The sequence below is a fragment of the Myotis brandtii genome, unplaced genomic scaffold, assembly GCF_000412655.1.
Source record: "Myotis brandtii unplaced genomic scaffold, ASM41265v1 scaffold266, whole genome shotgun sequence".
Lineage (NCBI taxonomy): Eukaryota > Metazoa > Chordata > Mammalia > Chiroptera > Vespertilionidae > Myotis > Myotis brandtii.
In genome coordinates, this window is record NW_005360124.1 from 7,548,513 (window position 1) to 7,574,946 (window position 26,434).

Genomic DNA, 26,434 nt, shown 5'->3' on the forward strand with positions numbered 1-26,434 from the left:
GAAATGGGCAAAATATGACTCCTGCTCCTCCCCCTCCATACCTTTCTGTCTTAGTTCTCTACACTAATTACTGTCAATCGAATCATATACTAGAATTGAGGCAGTACTATGGGGTAATGAAAAGCAAGTTTTTATATAGCTTGATAGCAGGGTCTAGAGATGGTGGAGAGCAGTAGAGAGACAAATATTTTCAAAATTGAGTGTTACTCTGTAGAAACTATCATCATAAACAAAGATATCTTAACTCTTTTAATAACCTAAGATATCTTTTCTAATAATCTAAGATGATTCATAGAATCAACTAAACCAGAAATTGCCAGTTTTTTTGTTTTTAAAAACATACGTACATTGGTAGAAGCAAAAATTACTCAGAAACATTTACATTCAGTCAAGCCCGTTTTTTCCAAGTTCCCTGAGATGACATAGATACAATACACAGCACAATGTTGCAGCAGACAGTAAATTATATTCACAAGAATCATTTACAGTAATGTCAATTTTCTAATTCAACAAATAGAACCTACAAAATAAATTATACCCTCATGATTGGTTGCTGCTATAAATTTATTCAAACTGGGAAGACTGGCATATTTAAAGCTCTCAAAGCAATTTTGGCACAGGTTAAATCTTATCATTTTGTGAAGTCCCTGAGCTCTTTTAACAGGCTGGTTGTTGCATTGGGCCTCTTCCGGGCCACCTGGGTCACCTCTCCCCACAATGCCTTGCAACTTGCCTTGGCCTCACATTAACTCTAAGTCAAGGTTTAATGCCATAACCTTTCTAACCGGCTGTGCTCTGCAGAGACCATGTGAATTCTCTGACAAGAAGATTTAGAGTCCTTGCTCTAAACCCCTACAGTGTTTCTGATGTTAATTAATAGAGCCGAAGAATCAGATGGAATACATCTCATGTAGCCGCCTTATTATTTCTAAAATTGCCTACAGTAAATGTCAGTGTTTTAACGTCTCCAGGGCTTTAAGCCTCAGATGCTCATCCAAACACTGGATGGCAAAGAGGTCAATGTCCACGTCAAACTTATTGGCAAACAAGTGGTGCTTGCGCAGTATCCAGTTCAAGTCACCTGCTCCAAAAACACACACGGAGCGCACGTGCACCCCGTTGCAGGGTGGATAGGGTGCGCCCTTGTAAACGTCACCTTCAAAGTACTGCCATTTGACAAACCTAGCAATTGCTTGCATATCGGACATGTCGTACTTATGACTTAAGGACAGTGAGCCAGGGACTTCAGGGATCCTCTGAATAGTGGCCCAGAGATACTCGTCCGGGCTGTATGTGTCTTTCGCCCACTCCATAAACTTCTGGATTTTTTCATTCTCTAGCACGTACTCTACGTACTTCCTGCTGACCACGAAATAGGCACTGCCCGAAAACAGAGGCGTTTCAAGAGGAGGTTGCTCTTTGTCAGTCCCCGTATTTGTCAGCTTTCCATCCACCACTACATAGTGCTTTTTCCACCTTTCTTTTTTATGGGATGGCATTCTCTCCGTCTCTAGGTTGTTTTCTCCCATTAGTGACTTGAGCTTCCTGACAATTTCCAGGTTGGTCTTAATAGGAAAATCCATGCCGCAGAGGTTGATCAGGTACTTCCAGCCTGCGTTTCTTTTGTGGAGGTCCCGCATACAGTTGAGGTCGGCCTGGACCCGACTCCACGATGCGTACACCACAGTCTCCAGCTGACTGGCCACAAAGACGTTACTGAAACAGGATGCAATGCCAGTCACCGCGGCCAGGAAGGAATCCTCTGATTTCTTGTCCACATGAATGCAATAGAAATTCTGAGGCATGTAGATGGCCCTCAGGAGCCTGTCAAACATTTCAATTTTGTGATGAACCACTATGGAATATGCTATTGGAAACTCTGCCTCTTCTCTGCTAAGAGGTTCTACAATGTATTTGCGTCTCTTGATGAAAGAAGTGCAATCACTAGTCATGTTTATATAGTCATAGGTTGTCCATCGAGGGCGCCTTCCAAATTGCACTGTTAGAATCTCCAGCTTTACCTTTTCGATTTCGGCCACATCACCCTGTAAAACTTTGGTGCAGTTAATATTACTATTAGGATTCTCTCCAACTAGATCCAAATGTTCAATGCTCAGAAATTCAGGCTTTTGATAAATTCTTAAAACAGAGAAGGCAACGAGGGAAAAAACGAGAAACAAGAAGTAGTATTTAGTGGGATAAGAAAAAAGTCTCCTCCTCAGCAACTTCCTTAGCATTTCCAACAACAATCGGGGACTTTCCTTTTTCTAAGGGCAGTCTTCCAGGTTTCCAGCAGTAATGATTTTATCTCTGCCGTGGCCTTGTGAGTTTTCGGTTTGCATTTATCAGAAGTGCGAAGGCATCTTTAAGTGGAGAAGAGCAAGAACTAGAAGAAAACAGAAAGGATACCTATAAGTACAGTCTTCCATGACATCTTCTCAGGCTCAAAACTGTCCTCTTTGCTATGAGGTCAGGTTTTTAAAATAAAAACAGTGAGTCAAGCAAAGGAAAAGGAGTACTGTAATAGAAACCCACAGTCTCAAGTATTAATGTCACGTTGTTTAAAAAAAAAAAACAAAAAACCCGAGTATAAGGATGTGCTAAAATATCTTACAATAAGCATTTTACCTCTAAAGTGTAGAACACAGTTGAAGACCTAGGCCAGTGATGGCGAACCTTTTGAGCTCGGCGTGTCAGCATTTTGAAAAACCCTAACTTAACTCTGGTGCCGAGTCACATATAGCAATTTTTTGATATTTGCAACCATAGTAAAACAAAGACATATTTTTGATATTTATTTTATATATTTAAATGCCATTTAACAAAGAAAAATCAACCAAAAAAATGAGTTCGCGTGTCACCTCTGACACGCGTGCCATAGGTTCGCCATCACTGACCTAGGCTATACGTACTGAACTCTCCATAGCTGGTGGGTTTTTGATCCTGTGCCAGTTCTAATTAGCACCCCTTACCTTGAAATCATTACTAATCTGGGTTCTTACTGACAGGTCCATTAATGCCCATCAGTTGACATCAACAGGCCCAAATATTTGAAGAGATCAGACCCATTCAGCTCTTCACCAATTTAGGACTGTGGATGCACTTAGGAGATGTTCAAAAATGGCTGTAACTTCTAAGGAAACTTTGAAGGAAAAGCTTGTCAATGGAATTTTCAAACTGGACCAGAAAAGCTCAGCTAAAACCAGGCCACATTTGGAACTGTTTTGGATTGACCTCATTTAGTTCAGTTCTACGCCAGGCATCAAAGGAAGAAAACACTCACCAATTCAAAACAGAGAGACAGGTTTGCATTTCTTGCATTGATTATAACAGGTTATAATAATTAAGACTTTCGGAGAATGAAAGTGGTACACAAATGGTAATTGAGGACAAAATTTATATCTCTATTCAAATTCCAGGAATCCAACTCACTTTTTTAAAAAATTGATTTGAGAGAGAGAAGGAGAAAGGGAGTGAGAGACAGAAAAAAACAAGACACATATTGATTTGTTGTTCTACTTGGCTGTGCATTTGCTGTTGATTCTTACATGTGGCCTGACCAGAGATCAAACTCGCAACCCTGGCGTATCAGGACGACATTCTAACCAACTGAGCAGCTACCTGGCCAGGCCTAACTCACCTTTAATTATATAAAATGTTTACAAATATTTAAATATTGTTTTATTGTCAAAAAAAATCAATTTTATAACCTGGCAATTCATTCTATAACTAAGTGCTACTGTTCTAACAAAGAAAACCAAATACCATCAAGTACCTCCATATCAGATTTATAGAGATTTTAAAACTTATTTTCAACACCAGAATTGGCACTAGAAATTTTAAATACTTACTTAGGAAATAAATTGTGAATATTAATCATACAAATAAAAATAAATGACAATTATTAGTATAATGTTACAATAAGTGCTTATATATATATTTTTTCTTTTTTACCATTTATAATTAAGGAAAGTGTGACTCATTTAGTTCTTTGATTCAGGTAACATTCTTGCCCATGTAGAGTGCCTCTCATGCAGTCAGTTTTCTTAATTCTACCAGGCATCCAGCAATGGTTATGTCCCATGAGGCTTTAAAAAAATCTGTGAAACGAAGAGGGAAAAGCGTGAAGGGATGTAATGCACACATAAGTATACAGACACTCAGGAAGCATGCTGATGAACTAATCCTACAAATTCACTATTTTTCCCCCTCAAAATTATGGCTGGCTGACTTCTCATTTTAACATTTCCTTCTCTCTAGTCTTATTTTTCTAGTGCTATGTTTGTGGCTTGCTAAAGGTTTGAAAACACCCCACAATTTAGTTCAAGTACTTTCAATGAAAACTCTAGTAGTATGTCCCAAAGTGTGTGTCAAGGAATAGTTTGATCGTCCAATATGATTGGAAAATCCAACATATCCTATCCCCACTGTGAAGATACCCAATGCTCACTGGCTTATTAAAGACAGTCCTGCAATTGAATTAGCTGATTTCCTCATCTTCTTCCAACTATCTTGTCCACCACCCTACTCCAAACCTCTACTAGAAAGCAAGCACTGGGAAATCCTGGTAAAATACATAACCATCTCAACCATTAAAACTTCAGATTCCTAAACAAATTATTCCTTTAAGCAAGTCCTGCTCCTTATTGGTTCAAGGCATTTTAAGAAATCTCTGTCTAATCATTAGGAGACCTCTAAGCTAACTGAACAGAGACTTAAGTGGCCTCACACAACAAAGAATATAGAGTTTAGAAAATTAACTCAGGAGAGCCACTAAACATACAAACGGCAACAACACCAAACCCCAGGTAGAGCAGGGGTAGAGGTCTGATTTCCAGAGTTGACACATTATAAAATGTCTACTTTCAACAACAAAAATTACAAGGCACATAAAGAAACATGAGCCCTAGCTGTTTTGGCTCAGTGGATAGAGTGTCGGCTTGCAGACTGAAGGGTCCCAGGTTCGATTCCAGTCAATGGCACATGCCTGGATTGTGAGCTCAATCCCCAGTAGGGGGAGTGCAGGAGGCAGTCAATCAATGATTCTCTCTCATTATTGATGTTTCTATCTTTCCCTCTCCCTTTCTCTCTGAAATCAATAAAAATATATTTTAGCCGAAGCCGGTTTGGCTCAGTGGATGGAGCGTCGGCCTGCGGACTGGGGAGTCCCAGGTTCGATTCCAGTCGGGGGCATGTGCCTGGGTTGCGGGCACATCCCCAGTGGGAGATGTGCAGGAGGCAGCTGATCGGTGTTTCTCTCTCATCGATGTTTCTGACTCTCTGTCTCTCTCCCTTCCTCTCTTTAAAAAATCAATAAAATATTTAAAAATATATATATATTTTAAAAAAAGAAAGAAACATAAACTCTGGCCACACAAGAAAAAAGCAGTAATAAAACCTGCCCCTGAGAAAGCCCAGAGGTTGGACAGATGAAAGACTTTAAGTTGGCTATTATAAATATGTTCAGAGAATTAAAAAAAAAAACCACCTAAAAGTATGAGAACAATATTTAACCAAATTGAGAATATCAATAAAAAGATAGAAACTATTAAAAAAGAACCAATAGAAATCTGGAATTGTAAGTACAATAACTGGCCCTGGCTGGTGTGGCTCAGTTGGTTAAGTATCATCCCATGCACCGAAAGGTCACTGGTTTGCGATTCCCAGTCAGGGCACATGCCCAGATTAAGGGCTCAATCCCCGGACAGTGTGTGTGCAGGAGGCAACTGATTGATGTTTCTCTCTCACATCGATTTCATAAAGAACATAGATCCCTTGAAGAATATGGGGTGAGAATAGTCAATGAGGCCAATGACTGAAGAATAAGAACCAGTCTAAATACAAAAGCTCATGAATTCTGAAAGAGTAAGAAAAATACACACACCAAGTCTTCCTTACCAACAGTCTACTTCAGGACTTGGCAACTGTCTTAATGAGTGCCCTGGAGAAAATCCTGCACTAGAACACCCATGCCTCTCCTGAAAGAGAAGACTTCCTTGTGAATCCTGCCATGAGTATTTTTTAAGTAGAAAATCACAACCTAAGAAGAAATGGCGGAAGAAAATAATTTCACCAAAGAAAAGAAGGGAAACCAGTACCTAAAGGCAAAGGTTCTTAATCCGTGGCCTTTTGAAATTAAAACCAAGCAGCACAAGAATACTAAGTTCTATAAATACTGAAAATAAACTCTGCTTTTTTATAATGCTAGTAACAAGGAAAACTAGTCCAGGAAGGGGACAAGAAGAAAAGTATCAAATGCACCTGAGGTAACTACGGTCACTAGAAGCATTCAATATAAAGTGGACAGCTCCAATCAGTCAGCCTTAGGGTTCAGTTGAGTACTCACTGGAGTGGGAGGACAGACAAAATGACCTCGGAAAAGTGAGAGAAGAGGCAGCAAGTAAAATCTGAGAAGCAGATGGATGAAAGGCAACTGATTAAACAGACCTGAGAATCCCAGGCTTAACAGTAAGGAAAGAAAGAGCCAGCTCTGTTTATGCTACAGGATCTTCAAAAGGTTCAGGGAAATGTTGGCACAGATACCAGTGGGGATTGGGAGTGTTGTGGGGTGGTGTGTGTGTGTGTGTGTGTGTGTGTGTGTGTGTGTTGAAGAGTATTGACTGGCAGCTATTTAGAAAACAACTGGGTGTCTGCCACAAACCTGACAGAGACCCAGCATTTAGCTTCTGCAGAGGTTCTCCAGGCTGGGGCACGACAAGCATAATGGAAAGCAGGGTTCCCAATCAGGAAACAGTGGAACTAAGCGAACCCAAGGACAAAGACAATGACTATTGAAATCTCATTCCCTATTTCCAGCTATCAGCCCCTAGAACGTAGGCAGTCAAGCCAACACAGAGATCTATTTACTAGGGAATCCAACAAGGTCGAGATTTAAATATGTTGCTTATGTTAGGAATTCCCCCAAAATGTTCAAAGGAAACAGACCGTGCACAGGAAAAAGAAAACTAATAATATTCTCAGATGAGAAAAGAGCCAGGCTGGTGTGGCTCAATTAGGTTTCCAGGGAGGGGGTGGGGGGGAAATAAACCATATAAAAAGGATTTGAAGCAGAAAATGTCTTCATGTTTCATAAAAATCAACCACAGAAGCCAGATAATGGATCAATGCCTTCAAAGTGCTGAAGGCAATTGAATTCCAGATAAGAATTCTTAGAACCATATCACTACTAAATAAATTTAGGGTTAAGTAAAAACATTTTAAGACAGGCAAGGTCTCAAAATATTTCACTTTATGCACCCTTTCTCAGGAAGATACTGGAGCATGAGCTCCATCAAAACTAAAGTATAAATCAAGAAAGGGGAAAATACTAGAATCAGAAAGGGTATCTACCATAAGAAGAAGAAAAGGAAACCCCAGGGTGATAGTAAAGGAGCGTCCTAGGCTGTGGCAGGCCATCAGACAACCTCAGCAGGCTGGAAAGATCAGAGGGCCCTGGGAGCAGTATCTCCAAGAAGATGAAACTGACGGAGATAAACATGAAGCACTGATTTAAGCAGCTGGCAGAGTTTGGGGGGTGAGTTTGTAATAAATACATTGGAAACAAAGCAAATGAAGGGGGTTGCGGAGATAACTATTGACTCCAAAAAAATCTACGGTCTTTTCCTGATCTAACATTTCATGGTTTGAAATGGCTAAGGTGTTACTTTCTATATTAGTAAATTCTAGTTATGATTATGAGAGAAACTAAGATTTATGATATGCATATAACAAGCACATTATACTCCGTGGTTTAGCTCTGAAGAACATCAGTCTTTTTGTTGTTGTTGTTGTTAATCCTCACCCAAGAACATTTTTCCATTGTGTTTTTTTGTTTTTGTTTTTGTTTTTTAGAGAGTGTAGAAGGGAAGCGGAAAGGCAGAGAGAAAGAAACACTGATGTAAGAGAGACACATCGATTGGTTGCCTCCCACACATGCACCAACCAGGGCCAGGGATAGAGCCTGCAACCTAGGTATGTGCCCTTAACCGGAAACGAACCCAGGACCCTTCAATCTGTAGGCCAATGCTGCTCTATCCACTAAACAAACTGGCTACGGTGAGCATCAGTCTTAATAATGTAAATACTGCCCTTTCCATCAAGATTCATAAACCAGCCAAAACCGGTTTGGCTCAGTGGATGGAGCGTCGGCCTGCGGACTGGAGGGTCCCGGGTTCGATTCCGGTCAAGGGCGTGTGCCTGGGTTGCAGGCGCATCCCCAGTGGGAGATGTGCAGGAGGCAGCTGATCGATGTTTCTCTCTCATCGATGTTTCTAACTCTCTGTCTCTCTCCCTTCCTCTCTGTAAAAAATCAATAAAATATATTTTTAAAAAAAGATTCATAAACCATATTAGGGCACAGAGCAATGGGAAAGATGGGTGTGGAAAGAAAAGGGTTGTATACTTTGCATCACATAACTGGGCATGGGGATGTTTTGAATCGCTGCTCCAAGCGAAAGTCCTCTTTCTAATTTTATTTCACCACCTCCCGTCTTCAACAGCTCAAAATGGCGAGGATCAGACAGAAAAAACAAAGTGGAGGAAAACAGTACAAGTCAGTACAGGATTGTTTTCACAGAGATAAGCATATGAGATATGTGTAAGAGAAGTTCAGGAACCACTGATGATCAAATCTAGATTTCAGCTTGGAAGAGGTAAGAAACATTAGAAGACCTTACAATGTAAAAAACTGAAAGCTATAGAGGTTTTCAAAATAAAAATCTACTACATGATTAGTACATGTCTCTATATTTTAAAATGAACCAATTCTAAAAGATGATATTCATCACAGTCACACACTTACTAGTTTAATTTAGAGAAATATCACCATACAGAGAAGAAAATGAAAGAAATGTTTAAAGAAATGAGCTACATGTGGCTTGGGCTATATTTTTCATAATTCCTTTTTTAATAATAAAAAGAAGGCAAAGCAGGAAGAGGGAGGCAGGAGGGAATAATATATATTTTGTTATATGTTAGTATGACATAACATATTCAGAACCTGAAGAGAGGAATTTAACATATTTATAGGACTACACATACACACATACATACCTCTAAGAACAATCAATCAGGATTTTCCTGTTCAGCCTCTCATTATACCTGAGCTTCTAGACAAGAAGCAAGATAGGAAGGGCTCTGCGTGGATTAGCTTTAACCTTTATGAAAGTTAAAGCTGGCAGACATACTGTCAACTGTAAGGAAAGGAGTAGAATTCAAAATAATAAACGCTTCTCAACAATTCCCATCAAAGTTATTCCGGTTTAAGTCCAAACAAAGGTATTAGAGAGAAGAATAATTTTCTCCACCAATTGCCTAATTCCCATTTTTTTAAAGTAGAAGTATTCTTTCTTTAAAAAGTACATAGGCATGTGCACGCACATACACACACACACCCGTATGTCTGCACAGGAATGCATAGACAAAGGTGGATGGTTACATCAGGTCCATAACCCATTGCCCTGATGCAGCAGGAAGCGTGGTCCAAGTTAGGTCAGTTGGCCGTTAGTCCCACTGAACACTCTTCCAGGGCTCAATTTCACTGACTCTCCAAGGACTATTGTTCTGTGGCCCAGAGGCTGCTGTGACTGGAGCAAAATACCCACTTACTGTGCTTGATGCCAAAGCCACACAAATACCTCAGAGGATCCTGACTCAAGTAAGGTGCCCAAATGCCATCCAAAACAGACCAAGGGGGAGAGCAGGGAGCAGCTCAGATACCAAAACAACCCCCTTGCCATTCAGGGTGGCCTTTCTACCATCTGGGCCTCCGTGGCCTCACCTCGTCTGGGGGTACTTGGTCTCTGTTCCCATCCACTGGGTTGCCATGCCAGGAGGATAGTGTGTGCTGCCCCTGGTGACTCCCTGTGGTGAACTGCCTGACATGTCTGAGGTCTCCCATTGAAACAAAACCAAGACCCCAACCATGCCGGCCCCTCGGACTGGCCAGGAAAAGCCCTTGGGTTCCTCATAACTCAGCACCATGGTTAAAAATACCAGGCTTCACAGTTTAGGCCAGGGGTGGGCAAACTTTTTGACTCGAGGGCCACAATGGGTTCTTAAACTGGACCGGAGGGCCGGAACAAAAGCATGGATGGAGTGTTTGTGTGAACTAATATAAATTCAAAGTAAACATCATTACATAAAAGGGTACGGTCTTTTTTTTTTTTTAGTTTTATTCATTTCAAACGGGCCGGATCCGGCCCGCGGGCCGTAGTTTGCCCACGGCTGGTTTAGGCCATTATACCCTCAAATTCATTCCAGAGTTTTCTTGGGCTCCAGCCAAGGACATATTGGCAATAGGAGGTCTTCTATAGCCAGCACAAAAAGGGGGCTTTCTCCATGAAATCAGGTATTACAGCTAAAGCTAGATGGTGTGATGAAGGGAGAGGATGGCCCAAACCATGTATCCCTTCTTCAGACCCTCACATCCCAGAGCCAGGCACAGGTAATTGTTGAATGAATAAGTCTCTTTCCATGTTCCTCTGCTAAAAACTAAACATTTGTCCTCTCTCCCTTTGAATGTCAGAGAAGAGTTGTTTCTGGTTCTCTACACTTGCAGCAAGGAGTAGCCTATTTAGAGAGTGGGATCTGTTTAAAGATGAAATGATTAAGTGATTTTTAAAAAAAGCCCAAGCGCCTCAAACACAAAGAATATAATCGAGGAAATTACATCAAAATTTTGAAAGCTAGAAGTGTGAATGGTCACTGGCTTGGCGACCTCATAAAGCCAAATCCTAAAGCAGGGACAGCTTTACAATTTACAGCACAAAAGTACAAACCCAAATTATAGCTTCCACCCCCTCCTCCCCAACAACAATCACCGCCCTCCTCCAAAGGCTCTGAAGTTGGCAGCACAATTCCTCTGGAAGCAGCAGTAAAGTGGTGTTAAAAACTAATGACTGGTTAAAAGTTCTATTTAAGAGGCAGTTAAAACTCCCAGACCCCTCCCCTATTCATCAAAACCAATTAAATACCCTTCCTGGCCCCAGCAGAAGACTGGAAAATGTAAAACAGAGGACATCCAACCTGGAGGGCACAAGGCACAGCTGAGAGCAGGAGTACAGACCTGAAAACTGGGGAATTAAGTCAAACTTACTTGTTCCAGAATATTGGCAGGCAGGCCTATTCTTCCCAGGCTTATGCCTCAGAAAATAGAGAACTGCCAGCTATCCAAGAATTAGCTCATGACCCAAAAGAGATGGAAACAAACAGAAAAGTACACACACATAAAACTAGGGAGGGTATCAGTTAACTGTTTCTATGCAATCAACCACAATCCTTAGTGACTTAACTTATTTCTCACCGCACATGAACTCTAATTGCAGCCCCGGTCCCCGGGCATGTGCACTGACCAGGAATCAAACAGGCAACCTTTTGGTGCATGAGATGATGTTCAACCGACTGAACCACACCAGCCAGGGCTATTTCTCACTACTTTTAGAGTTGGTTGGCCAGTATTTCTGGTTTCACTTGGGCTCACCTAGGCAGCTGCATTCAGATGGAGGACTGTCTAGATTGGAGGGTTCAATATGGCTCGTCTACACCTGGTACTGGATGTCAGCTGGGATGCCCCTCATCCTCCCATAGACTAGACCAACTCCTTTACAAGACAGCCTCCGGGCAGCATTCCAAGAAAACGAACAGCAGCTCCAAAGCCTAGTAAGGCCTAAGGTCTAGAAAATGCACAACACCCCTGTCATATTCTATTAGTTACAGAAAGCCACCAGACCAGTCACAATTCAAAAGGAAACAAGGTACTAGGTAGGAAGAGAAGCTAAGTCATATTGTTAAGGAACATATATACTATGATGGGAAGAATTTGGACCCATTAAACATTCTATTACATGGAGAAATTAGGATCAAGCAAAGAGTTGAAAAGTTTCAACAACCAAATCCTACATTATCTGCAGAGACATAAGATAAACTATTACAGCCATGAAAATAGAACACTATGAAAAAGAAACAGAGAACAAAAAATGAGTTTTTAGAGATAAAAAATGTAACTGAAATGAAGACACCCAATTGAAGAATTAGAAATTAAAGTTGTTAAAGCTCCAAGAAAGAAGAGCAAAAAGGCAAATAAAATGAAAATTATAGGATTAATACAGGAGATCCAATCTATATATATATATATAAAGAGCCAGGGTCCATCACATCCAAACCGACCTAAGGCTTGACCTAATGCCCAGGCTGTGCGAGCAGCAGGCTCTGGCTGGTGGGGATGTGTGGCAGCAAAGCCAAGGCGGGGGAGGCAGGGCCGGCACTCACACTCACAACCGCACACACGCACAGACACACACAGCACCCACCAGCTCACAGCCTTTTCTCCCTTTCTTTCCCTCCCTCCCAGATCACTCTTGGAGCCTCTCTCAGAATGAGGCCCCAGGCGGGCAGAGGGTGGAGCTGCCCCCACTGCCCCCACCCCCCCAGCCGGGAAAGAGGAAGAGGGAGAGATGGAGGCAGGGAGGCCTGGAGGACTGCTGAGAAAAACAAAGAGAGGGAGAGACTGGGGTGGAGAGAAGGAAACAAAATAGCAATATTAAAATATTTCCTCTAATTAATTCCCTTTTAATGTGCACGAATTTCGTGCACCGGGCCACTAGTATTCAAATAACCGGGAAAGAAGCAAACAAAGGGGAAAATTCATCAAAGAAAGACTTGATGGAAATGAAGAACACAGGTTTTATCAGATTGAAAGAGCCCTACTGGTGTCCATCACAATAGATTAAAAACAATCTTAACCAAGAAAATATCTAGTGATATTCCAGAACACTGAGCAAAAGAAGATCCTACACGCTTCTAAGAGATGATGCTAATAAATCCAAAGGATCAAAAACTTTAAATGGAATTAGGCTTCTTAACAGCAACCTTGCCAACTATATTTAAATAGCTTAATAAAATAGAACAAAATGTAACATCTGTCCTCTCTTTGGAATGCCAGAGAGTTCAAAATTGAGCTTAAAATTCTGAGGGTAAACTATTTCAACCTAGAGTTCATTTCCTAAATCAAGCTAGCTACGTTTCAAGTGTTCAATAGCCACATGTGACTAGTGGCTTCAGGATTGAACAGCATAGCCCTTGAGGTGACCATTTTTAACTTTTTAAATTTTTAAAATTGAAGCAGTACAAATGTCTTTATATTGGATTCTTTTGATGGGACTCCATTTTTCTTGATGGCTGCATTGTGTTAGACATTACTGTTGTATTAGAGAACATGCATTGGACACTTTAAAGGTAATTTTAATACTGCACTAACAATTTTTATACTGCTTACATAGGAAAATGATAAAAATTTGAATATACTGGATTAAATATTAAAATAAATTTTATGTTTCTTAATACCCTGTACCTAATTTTAAGTTAGATGAAATTAAGTTAAACTAGGTTTCACCTGTGTGGTCACACGCAAAAGGAAAAAAAAGGGGGGGGGGGGGTTCTCCATGTCTGAATTAATGGCATGAAAAGGTCCAGATAATTTTTTTTCATTTACTTATTACACTACTTTGGGACAAAATGTTGAGTAATTAACTTTCGTATTTCATTCATTGCTGGAAATAGTACTCATTTCTTTCTGTTCTGGTGGTTTTTCTCCCCTGGGGGAACAACCAGAGACACCAGTAGCTGACAGCCTGGGAAAGACACTGAAACCTACCATTTCTGCCTACAGACTTGGCAGGAAAGATGAATTACAAAATATACCCCAGTTGCCCTGGCCAAGTAGCTCAGTTGGTTAGAGCATCACCCAGATACACCAAGGTCACGGGTTCAATCCCTTGTCAGGGCACATACAAGAAGCAACCAATGAATACATAAATAAGTGGAACAAATTAGTATCTTTTTCTCTGCCTTCCTCTCTCTTCTCTAAAATCAATAAACAACAACAAAAATATACCACAGAGTGGAAGGCTGTAAGTCCATCCAGAGGAAATTTTCTCTGCCTTCCTCTCTCTTTTCTAAAATCAATAAACAACAACAAAAATACACCACAGAGTGGAAGGCTGTAAGTCCATCCAGAGGAAAAGAAAGGACCCAAGAAGACTTCCTCAATTACAATTGACCCAAATCTTTTTAAAGGGGGTAGGAAACAGGAGAGAAATGCATTCACCACTTTCTGTGCTTGCTTAGGAAGTGGAAGCTTGAAGCAAAGGAAGTCTGAAAGGGAAATGAGATTGTGATGTGCAGAAAAAGCAATTTTAAAAACATGAGAAAGATGAGTAAGAGACAATTACAGATAATGTTTGCCACTCATGTTCCATAACCCAAAGACCTCCTTTCCCATTGTATTGTAGCACTAAGTCTGTTTCTCAATACCATGAACCACAACAGTGAATAGCTTTCTAAGCACTGTGGAAAGAAAGGCAAGATTTCAGAAAAGAAATCAGCAGAGTGATGATAAACATCCCCAATGTGTGCACTGAAGCTGTGTTTTTAACATGTTGACACCTGTCAGTTCAAATGTGTTGTACACAGTGTTTGTGGCCTTGGCTGACATGAACCTATTCTGTAAGGTTTGCTTATCAACTAATGACTTAGTGACCAAATTGTGCAGTACTTTGTGCATTCTGAATTTTAAAAGTTTTTACTATGCATTATATAAAATTTACCACTGTATGAGTGGAAATTAAGACTTTATGCAGTTTTTATATGTTGTAATAGTGCTTCAAATAAACCGCTTCTACAAATAAATAAAAAATGATTAAAATGCTCCCCTATAATAAAGTGCCCCACCTCATCCTTAGCTCAGAATGCCATAATCTCATTTTCCCTTTCTGTCTTTGAACCTCTTATGAATGTGGGGTCTCTAACTCTCTCATGTATGTGGGTTTCCCATACATACACATGTAATTAAATTTGTTCATTTTCTCTTGTTATTCTGTCTTCTATTTAATTATTAGACCAGCAAGAAGACCCCTGAAGGGTTGAAGAATATTTCTTCCTCCCCACATTGGAGAATGTAATTTTTTCTTACACTGACATTTTTTAAAATTGATAGGTATTTAATGCACTGATACAATATGTGTTCATTACTATGTGGTGTTTATTTTTTTCTATTTTCTTAAAAGATGATATTAAATTGATGGTGCAGCCCAGCCAGTGTGGCTCAATGGTTGAGTTTTGACCTATGAACCAGGAGGTCATGGTTTGATTCCCAGTCCTGGCTCATGCCCAGGTTGCAGGCTCGAGCCCCAATGTGGGGGGTGTGCAGAAGGCAGCCAATCAATGATTCTCTTGCTGATGTTTCTGTCTTTCTCTTCCTCTCTGAAATCAATAATATATTTTTTAAAACTTTGGTGCTGTTATAATCAAAGTTATCTCAAAATTAAGGAAATTGTGAATGTTAGTAGTTAGCACGTATTTTGCCAAGCATTTTATATACATTTTCTCTTTAATTCACACAACCCTGTGAGTAGATACTTTCATTCCCACTTAGTAGAGAAGCTGAGAAACTGAGGCTTTAGCTGCTTTGAAAATGGTCGTTTGCTCCAGTTTACCAGCAGCAAAGAAGTAGGGTGGAGTTCAACCCAGGGCTGACTCTCCAGGGGACCGAGGGAACAGAGCAGTCTCACTTTCTGGCCAAGAACAACACTGGGTCCGGTTATTAACACCTGTGAATTATACCTCACCCTACCTCACAACCTTTCAAGGAGCCTCAGCACCTTCTAAATTTTCCTGAGGGTATAAATATGACACTGTCCTGAAGGCTTCAGCCCTAAAATACATCACAGCAACCACTTCAACTCTCAGAGAACCATTTGTGATCTGAGCTCTGAATGTTAACCTTTAAGAAGCTTCACTTGAGTGGCAAACTTCGTCATTTTCATCTTATCTAAATTACACTTAAGCATACTTGCTGAATTTAAAATAAGTGCCAAAGCCAAGAATGAAGGAATTCTCTCTGTCATGACATGAAAAAAAGGTTCTTGAGATGAAACGTCATTCAGAGATGAGCGGTATTTCAGTCTGTACAGAACAAAACAAAACAAGCCAACTATAAATGTGCACTGGAAAAATCTGAGAAGCACACACCCAAAACTATCTAGTGACCTTTTTATTTGGTGGGGGAGGGAGCAGGCATTTATTCAAACATATCTGTACTGTGTGCAATTTTAATTTTCACTTCAGGAATTCTTTTAAATTGCAAATTGAGACAAAAATGGCCCCAATGTTCCAACATAAGCTCCAGTTAAATATGTTTGCAAAGCCTTCAAGATTATTTTTAAACAAAGGAAAAGTCACTTACAGCCCTACATCATTTCCATGTGCCTTGCTGATGTCTACCCAGGGACACTGCTGGCTTATATTTGTGCTCAGGTATAACAGCTGCAGGGATTCGGTCTCCTATTTTCCCTTTAATCAGTATCAAAATCTCTCTTTTTTTTTTTGGCCAAAATTAGTTTGTGCCTCATGGTTGGATATTAAGGGTATTTCCAAATTATACTGTTATAAACGTGAGCTATGAACACTTTTAGCTTTGTTTTCTTTTGTCTTTTTAAAGGATTTCCTTGGAATTCCCAGGAAAGGGATTCTTGGATCAAAACCTCTACATTTCTAGGCTCTTGATTGCCTTCCAAATGGACTCTTCTTATACTGCCACCAATAACGTTTGAGTACCATTTCCTCTACATTTGGTATATAATTACCTTAATTACATACTACATATGCATATACTGTATAATTATTTTCATCAACATTGCAACAGTAAAATGGCACATCACTGAGGTTTCATTCTGTGTTTTGTTTTTACCAGCGGCTCAATATTTTCTCTTGAGAATGTTTACATGTAAGAGGTAGGAGGGTTTGGTAGCAATGATTTCAGCTCTGGAGCCAGATTGCCCAGGTCAAAAACTGGCACCATCATCCACAAACTCAGACCTCTCTCCAAGCTTCAGCTTCTTTACTGGTTAAAAATTTAATTAATCAATTTAAGTGTTTTAATTGGGATAGGGATCATACATACTGCTGTTTTTATAAAAAAAATAAGTCAGCCAATGTGTAATGTGGTTACACTGTATTTGTCACCTAAGGAGCCCAAAGGGACATTAGCAATTTATTCCTTATTATTATTATTGATTGATTTTAGAGAAAGAGAGGGAGAAAGAGAAAGAAACATTGAACCTAGCCAGTGTGACTTGGTGGTTGAACCAGAGATCGTGGTTCAATTCCTGGTCAAGGTACATGCCCAGGTTGGGGGCTTGATCTCCCAGAAGGGGGCATGCAAGAGGCAGCCAATTGATGATGTTTCTTTCTCATCGATGTTTCTATCTCTCTATCCCTCTCCCTTCCTCTCTCTCTAAAAATCAATAAAAACATATTTTAAAAAAATATGGTATGCATTCATTGAGTGCTTCTTGTATGTGCCCTGACCAGGGATCGAACCCGCAACCTTGGTATATCAGGACAATGCTCTAATCAACTGTTTCATTATTGTTTATATCTTTTCTTGTCTGGACTTTGTTCAAATCTTCAGTTCATGTCTAAATGTGACTTTTTCAGACCCCCCAAATCAGAAACTGTCTTTCAAGTTTACTAACAAATACCTGTCTATACCCAATTTAATTCCACAACAAGCATCTCTTGTACAAAACAGAATCCTAGGTTCTGGGGTTAAAACAGTCATAAGTAACGCATCTCCCAATACCAAGGAATTCACACAATGGGTATTTGCTGAGCCTTCTGGGAGAAATTAGAGGCTTGGTCAGTATATTTAATTATTTTTAGAACAATGCATCCACTGTAGAGCAGAAAGGAACTTTGGAGGGCACCTAGTCCTGCTAGAAACACCAGCTCTGGGGCTGTTACTAGGTTGTGGGGGTGGGATGGACTCTGATCCAATATTACCAGAAATGTGGTCATAAAGAAAGACAGGACTCTGGGCCTCTTATTTTTTAGCCCTTAAGTAAGGCTCCCTGTGAATGTTTAAAGACAGGGACTTGGTATTCAGCATTTCTCAAAGTTATTTGATCAAGAAAATATTTTAGAGAGGAGTATATTACCAGCCCGTAAGGGAAAACTCCATCTGGTCCCAAGTCCCTCTCTCCTCTTTAACTCAAGAGGAAGCTGGGGCCCAGGGGTATAAGTGACTCTTCTAAGGGTCAACTTCCAGAGCCTGGAACTTCACCCTGTCAGAATGTGTCCCTTCACACGGTACTGCATTGCCTCAACGCAATTCTTTTTTTCTTTTTGGAGAAAGCGGGGGAGGGGGTTTGTTTGGTGGGCTACCCAAAGAACCCCAGACAAGAAATCTGACAATCCTTTGTGGTCAATATAACCAAAGAAAAAAATATCTGTATGAGTCAAACGTGAAATCTAATATATGTTCTCTCTATATATTTACACTATTTTTAACCCCTTCCAAAAAACCGTATGACTGAGCATGATCAATCTACCTTGTAAGGCAGATTTTCTCTGTGTTGCAAAATCACACCCACCATCAAACGCTGGTCTCCTTCCTAATGGATCCAATTTGGCACCAAGGACAATCCTCAGAATGGTCGGAAATGTCTGTTGATACCAAGCAAGGTGTTTATGTTGAAGGCACTCACTTTGACCTGTCCTCGTATTTTAAAATCCTGTATTTTTACAGCCATGTCTCCTACTTTCAGGGAATTCAAAGGTTCTTTGAAAAAAGACAATCAAAACAACACTGTCAGGTTGTCTATAATGTGCTTGTAAAATAGTTCACATGACCAGTAAGATACGTGCAGGGTTTCATATACGCCCTGGGGGCTGCGGAGGCTAAGGGCCCAAACAGGATCACATTCCTGGGACCGCCACACTCCAGGTGCATCTACTGCTGTGCATGTGCCTCAGGCATCTTCTCTGCAAACCAGAGGTTTTGTTTAATTAGCAGGAGTGTTACAACTGGATCTTCCTAGGTGAGTTTGATGACTTTGATTAGTTTAACAGATGTTCGAAAAGAATGAAGGAAGATGAGATCAGGGTGCTCCATCTATGTGGATGTGTTAGGGACATTCTAGAGCAGGGGTGGGCAAACTTTTTGACTCGAGGGCCACAATGGGTTCTTAAACTGGACCGGAGGGCCGGAACAAAAGCATGGATGGAGTGTTTGTGTGAACTAATATAAATTCAAAGTAAACATCATTACATAAAAGGGTACGGTCTTTTTTTTTTTTAGTTTTATTCATTTCAAACGGGCCGGATCTGGCCCCGGGCCGTAGTTTGCCCACGGCTGTTCTAGAGGCACATCCTGAACTTACATCAAAAGAACAAACAAGTCTGGCAAATCCAATAGCCTGCGAAGATGCCCTAGGTGCATGCCTGGGTCCAGCTGCTGATTCCAGAAAAGGCATGTTTATTTGTCTCCAGCCCAATGGTCAGCTGACTCTTGTCACTGGAATGATGACAAATGTGCCTCTAGTGAACCTTTTGTAGGAGATGCAGAGCTTCTAGGCCAGTGATGGCGAACCTTTTGGACTCGGCATGTCAGCATTTTGAAAAACCCTAACTTAACTCTGGTGGCGTGTCACATTTTTTGATATTTGCAACCATAGTAAAACAAAGATTTATATTTTTGATATTTATTTTATATATTTAAATGCCATTTAACAAAGAAAAATCAACCAAAAAAATGAGGTCGCGTGTCAGAGGTGTCATAGATTCGCCATCACTGCCCTAAGGGCTTTGATGTACATCTGAGAGGTAAGCTCTCAGTTAAGCATTACTGCCGTTAGTCTTCAAGTGCAAGGTCAAAAGTGGGAAATAATTGTAGAAAAGATGGTGAGAGGATTCAGGTGTATAGAGCTGAGCTGTTTTTACAACACTTCTGACACCAATTCAATCCTGTCACTAACTACCCAGAGTTAGCACAGACCCCAGATTAAGGGATCAGTCACATAAGGCTGTCCCTTTCAGATGTCAACTGCAAATGGGTGCCCATTACCCTCCTTCAGGTTAGAAAAATATGCTAGCACAGCTAGGACTCCTGAAAACGCTTTACGTACTAATGCCAGTTTATTAGAAAGGATTTTACTCAGGAACAGCCAGTGGGAGAGCCACAAAGGGCAAGGTACTGGGGAAGAAGCACAGGCTTCCGTGCCCTCTCATGGCACATCACGTCTTGAGGTGTTCATCAACCCAGAAGCTCTCCAAGTGTGACTGTTAAGAGTTTTTATAACCCAATTTCTAGGCACCTCCTTCGCTTTCCAGAGGTCAGTGTGCAGGTCGGTGGGTAGGGCTGAAAGTTCCAAGTCTCTGGTCTGGTGGCCAACCCCATCCTGAGGTTCCCTAGGGGCCCCCACACCTAAGTCACCTCATTAGCATAAACTCAGGTGTGGAAAGGAGCTCCTTTATGAATAACAAGGTGTTCCTATCAATCACTCAGGAAATTCCAAGGCTTAGCAGCTCTGTGTCAGGAACCAGGACAAAGACCAAATATTTCACAAGGGCTAAGCCTAGTAGCAATCTACATCATTCCTAATACTTTCCAAGGTGCCTACCACAATGTTTGGCACTAGAAAATGTTTCATAAATACTGGCTGACGAAACATTTGACTTGGCACACAAACACGCCAAACTCACCAGATGCTTTTCGTCTGCTCCTTCAGAGAAAAGAGAAGTCCTTGAAATTCTGGTCCCCAAATCTAAGACCTCTTTACTCATCCTTTCTCTCCCTCTTTCCACCAAAGACCCATGCCCCCACCTGAATTCTGGAATCCATCCCCTTTCACCTTCTCTGAAACCTGGACCTGTTGTTTATTTCTCACTCTCTACCAGAAACTTCCCAGCAGCATTAGGATATGTTCAACTCTCTCCAATCTCAAGTCAGGTAAAAAATGTCCTCCCTATCCTACATGCATATTTGCCTTCCAAGTAGCCTTAACCAGCTTCTCCTCCTCCAAACACAACACTCTTACTTTCTGGGCCAGCCTCTTTCTCTTCTCATCTGACACCCCAATTTGGATAATCTCTTTGTATAGGCATGATTATTTTTATGCAACAGCTCTCCAACATGTATTTCCACCAGTTGCCTTCTCCTTGATTCCACTTGGGTGTCTCAGAAGCAAACATGTCCAAATGGAATTATCTCCCTCCCCCACCTCTTGGCAACCTGCTCCTCCTCCAGTGTTCTCTAACACTATAAATGGTTTCACCGTTCTGTCCCACTCAGTTCTTTATGCCAGAAACTTCTGAATCATCCTTGTTCTTCCTTCCATCAACTATAGCCAAATAACCACTACCTTCTCACTGAGTTTAACTACAAGCTCAGTCTCTCTCTGCCCTTGACAGGTTCAGCATCACTGCATCATCCCTGGGTGACAGCAAAACCATGCACTATTTGCCCCCACCCCATCCCCGCCATGGTCCTGTGTGATATCATAGGCTACGCCTGTGCAGGTGACTGGCTCAGGGGGCTAGAGCCTTTGTCCTGGCCTACCCAGGACCAAGCAGGACATCTTTTCTAACTGGTCCACCAGGAAGGGAAGCCTTTTCGTAGTTTGCACAAAGGCACTGTGTATGCCAACAGGACCTCCCCCACCAAACCCTTCTCCCCACAGCAACGATGATCATTTACAAAACCCAAACCTAATTGTCTCATCTCCCATGTAAAATCCTTCAACTGGGTTCCCACTACCTTTTTGTTAAAGTCCAAAATGCTGAAAATGACCCAAGGGGCCTCTTCCCAAGCCACATTCCTGCCTAGGTCTCAACCCTTTCTGCCTGGAACTTCAACCCCTAATTCACCTATTTTCTACTCAATTTAAATATCTATTTTTAGGGAGACCTACCCTGAGTAACCCTTTCCTCTAAACCAGGGTAGGACCCCAGGTTAAATGTTCTCTGGATATCTTGTGCTTTCCTGAATTACCACTTATAATGTGATGGCCTGTGTGACTGTGCACTGATCTGTGCGTGCGGGGACACACACACACACACACACACACACACACACACACACACACGCCTCCTCCCAGCTACTGGATTAGTTTGCTCATAAAGGCAGGGACCTTGCATCCTGTTCCCAGCTGTAGCCCCAGAGCTGACAATGGCCTCCTCCCAGCTACTAGATTAGTTTGCTCATAAAGGCAGGGACCTTCCATCCTGTTCCCAGCTGTAGCCCCAGAGCTGACAATGTGTGGCGTCTTAACAGATGCACGGTAAATAGCTGTTCAATGAATGCATAAATAGGTCACTCAGCCACATTTTGGCTATCCCTTTAATAAAAGAAGAAAAGTTAGTAATTGGGGAAATTTCTTAGTATATTTAATGCATTGATTACCAAATGCATGCAGGACTCCTGATGGGGAATGAATCAATGAATCAGAAACTCTGAGTGTTTTGTGGCAGCAGTAACATTTCCTTCTTTGGATTTTATTGATTACCAAATGCATGCAGGACTCCTGATTGGGAATGAGTCAATGAATCAGAAACTCTGTTTTGTGGCAGCAGTAACATTTCCTTCTTTGGATTTGCGTCTGTGATCGCTATCTTCATTTGAGCTGCGGACAGTTTTACCAAGGCCAGCTTCATGGGTGTGCAACCCGTGCAGTCACACAGGACCCTGCACTTTGCTTAATGCCCATCTGACTGTCGCCATCTTGAAATTCTCAATGAGAAACTTTGAGGTCTTAGAAAACAAGGGGCCCCACAAATTATGTAACCTGTCCTGAGTCTTACAAATTAGTTTGATTTCTGGAAGGGACCCAATGGATAGCCCATCTCTAGCTAAGGATGCATTTGTTTTTTATAACCAGAGCTATGTTTTCAGCCTCCCCAAGCTTATGATAAAAAAAAAAAGAGGGTTATAGTTTAAGGACATTTTTTTTCATCGATATGTTATCATGTATTATGTAGGGGATGGGGTCTTTTTCATAAAGTTAAGATTTTTCAGACCACAGAAATGCATGATTACATTAGCAACAGGGAAACAGTATATAGGAACTCTGTATTCACAATTTTTTGAAAGTCTAGAACTTTTTTAAAATAAAAAAGCCTATTTTAAAAAAAATACATGGTTTTCTTAGTTCTTGTTATTAGGTAAAAAGCTTTGTAATTTTTCCTAGAACTAAATTCTAGTCTGAACATGGTCTACACTGAATCTCATTATTCAAATTTTTGCTTGGAATTTTTTGTTTGGGGTTCTAACATCAGAGATTGTGTCAATTTTCCCAAATTAACAAGCATGGTCCACTGATACTCTATCACCTTCAAAAGCAGAGTCTACTAAAAGGAGAAAATTGAAAACTACCACAGAATTTGTTTTTAGTTTCCAACATTTTAAATTTTAAAAATTTAATAACTATATCAGAATTTCTTTGGATAAAACCTGGCCAGACACATGTAGCCATTCATGAGGAAGAACACTGGTTTAGTCATCTTTATTGTAAAAATATTTTAAAAGTCAGATATTTGGTTAAACTTTACAAATAGTTTCTCAAGTCATTAGAAGTTTAAAGTTAATTGTTTTTACTTAATGTTTAGTTCATAAATGTCTAGACTCTAGAGCATTTTAAATATTGGCTGTTTTTTCTTGTTTGTTTTTTTCTCAACTGGGTGACTTTGTCTCCCAACGGATGTATGGCAATGTCTGAAGGCATTTCTGGTTGTTATAACTGGAGGGAGGGGACTATTGGCATCTAGTGGGTAGAGGCCGAGGAAGCTGCTGCACATCTTACAATGCACAGGACAATCCCCACAACAAGAGGTTATTTGGCCAAAGTGTCAAAAGTGCCAAAGTTGAGAAACTCTGGTCTACCATACATGGCATTCGCCACAATTTGACAACCGTAAGCCATCCCTCCTCTGTCAAAGGCAATGTGGTTAAGAATTCAGTCCCCAGGAGGAAACACACCTGATTTATACGAACAGCCATGTGGGAACTGATGTATATATTTATATGAACAGTCATTTGGGAACTTCCTTTTTGAGGCAGGGAGTTAGGCATTTGACATCCTGAGCCAGAACCATGAGTACATTTTTCACTAGACTTAATATTAAAAACAGTGACACAATTCCTTGGATGCGCCGTAAAGGACTCAATGCAGCGGAAATAATGTGCATGTCATAAATCAAGAGATCATTTTTAATAGTATTAATTTCTTTCCTACCACCTCATTTCATGAAAAATGTACATTACCTACATCATAGAATTTTTCATTCACCTGAAAATGTAATTAGCAGGTATAGCAGTTTCTAAGGCAGATGCATGAACCAAATTTGATTTGTGTTTTTAAAAAAGAAAAATTAGCCAATACTTATATTAAATCTGATTTCACATTTTTTTAAATAAAAAAAATTCCGCTATTTTCTGGGCAAGGGGATGGGGAGAAAAAAAGCTCTGGCCAAACTGGGCCAGAATTCCTGCATTGTTTCATGGAGGAAATGGCTGATATCCAACCTGATTTTAGCAAGTCCTCTGGAGGTCACCAGGGACCAGCCAAGTCCCACTTAGCTCTCAGGCCCTGCAGAGAGTTGATTTTGTAGATAGTTAATAGTTCTCAGGGAAAACATTTTTCTTAGTGTGTAGCAACTAAATTACAAATGGGAAAGAAGCAACTTGTGACTAGAAATAGTCCTAAAACTAGCCAATAATGAGCTGTAATTAGTGAAAGATGAATCCAGTACATATACCGGGCCAAGACTAAAGGAGGTCCTTGCCAGGGCCAGCCTGAAGGGAAGGAGCTGACAGGTAAACCTTCAAACCCTCACCATGAAACAGGAAAAAAAAAAATCTTACCTGATGTGCCAGTTAAACTTTATAAAAAGAAAATTCATGATATTGTTTTTTAAAGTAGAGGATTTATGTGATGATTTGGGGGAAGGTGGGAATAGAGGAGGGTATAGGGGGGATAAATGTTGATGGATGGAGACTTGACTTGGGGTGGTGAACACACAATACAGTGCACAGACAATGTGTTGTAGAACTGCGCACCTGAAACCTGTATAATATTGTTAACCAGTTCACCTCAATAAATACAGTAAAAAGGGCAACAAATTAAATAAATGGTTAAAGCCTAAAAAAATAAATAAATAAAAGTAGACCTCAAAGTTAGCCATTTCTAAGACCTCAAAGTTTCCCAAAGCTACCATCCTTAAGGCCTGCACAAAATTCATTAAGCAATAGCAGATATCCAGAGCTCTTCCTTCTTGCCAGAACTGAAATCTGTTACCAAATCCTCTGGCTTGTCTGGAACTGTCTGGGCTCCTAGCAGGTAATTTACACTGATCTTTGAAAACCATTCTCCCCTCCACCTCCCCTCTATAAAACAAGCCTGCCTTTCAGAACAGCTCTGAAAGGGGGGCAGAATGCCCAGAGGAGGGGACAGGTCCCTGAGAGAGTCCCTCACCTACCACTCACCGAATTCAGGCCACAAAAAGCTGTGGCCAGGTTCTCATCTCCAGACACTATGGCTTTCTCTGAGCACCGTATACCCTCCCGATTCGCCTCTTGTTCTACTTGTAAAACGAAGACTCTCTTCCCTCCACAAAGAAATAGCAAAGCAAAGAATACGCAGGATGCCAGGTAACTACAAAACTTACCTCCACTGAGCAGCCCATAGGTCCAGCCTGGATCTGCAGGCGTCCACCGTGAAAGATGGTGTGTGGCAGGCAAGGGTGCCTCTGTTTTTGCTCTGTATCTGAGAGAAAGCGCTGCAAGGGGGAAAAGGGCTGTGAGCAAGAGCTAACACGTCGGAAGCTAATGACCAAAACCTGGAAGAATTGGAATCAAAAATTGGATGCTAACAAAAATTTTTAAAAGAATCCTAGGTAGGGATTAAACTGTGTTTAAGAAGAATCGCCTGTTTTCATAATAGACCCGGCAGCACGAGTTTCCCAGCCCTGCACATGAAGGACAGCGAGAGAGCAGGAAGACTGGGGAAGCCCCAAGACTAGCGCCTCTTTTCCATTGGTTCCAGTCGCCCAGGTTGAGTTATTTGTTATCTGGCGTCGGCTTCTTTATCAGTAAACTAGAGGTAATGTCTCTTTGCAGGGCTATGGTTAGTGTTAAAGTCCCTGGCACCCAGAGGATGGCAGTGAGTAACTGTTTGCTTCTAGCCTGTCCATGCCTGCAGCTAACTCTCCCGATTTCTAAGCTTAGACTCCCTTTGCAGGGCCAGAAAAGTGGCTTCCAGGTGACACTGGGTACCAGAGTTCTGGCCCCGGGCACCACTGATCAGGCAGAAGGGTAGGGTCAAGGGAGAGCGCCCTGCGCCATCCCTGGCCCAAGGCGCACTCGCTCGCCGCGGGTTCCCACCGCGCGCCCTCACTTCCAGCCCCGGCTCAGCTTCCTCCGCCCGGATGGAGCCCATTCCACTCGGAGCAGCGGGGCCCCGGCTAAGAGCCCGCTCCCTCCTCCCATCCATCCATCTCTCCCCCGCCACCGGGCGGCGGAACGGGGAAGTCGGTAGGGAGTTGGTTACCTGCAGCGAGCGTCTGGCCCGGAGGCGCAAGAGGGTGCGGTACCGCGTGGCGCCCC

General features: G+C 41.3%; 1 protein-coding gene across 4 annotated transcripts; it reads right to left on the reverse strand.

Moving 5' to 3' along the window:
• Positions 1–297: 297 nt before the first annotated feature.
• Positions 298–26,434, reverse strand: GCNT1 (glucosaminyl (N-acetyl) transferase 1, core 2). Of its 4 annotated transcripts, none has more exons than XM_014541266.1 (5): positions 26,379–26,434; positions 25,498–25,608; positions 9,052–9,191; positions 3,955–4,100; positions 298–2,386 (listed from the first exon to the last, which is right to left on the reverse strand). In XM_014541266.1, the coding sequence occupies exon 5, from the start codon at positions 2,235–2,237 to the stop codon at positions 951–953; it is 1,287 nt and encodes a 428-aa protein (XP_014396752.1). In that variant the 5' UTR covers positions 2,238–2,386; positions 3,955–4,100; positions 9,052–9,191; positions 25,498–25,608; positions 26,379–26,434; the 3' UTR covers positions 298–950. The 4 variants fall into 4 exon arrangements, with proteins under 4 accessions (XP_014396752.1, XP_014396753.1, XP_005868362.1 ...); XM_014541267.1 differs by having other exon boundaries at positions 25,498–25,668; XM_005868300.2 differs by lacking the exon at positions 9,052–9,191.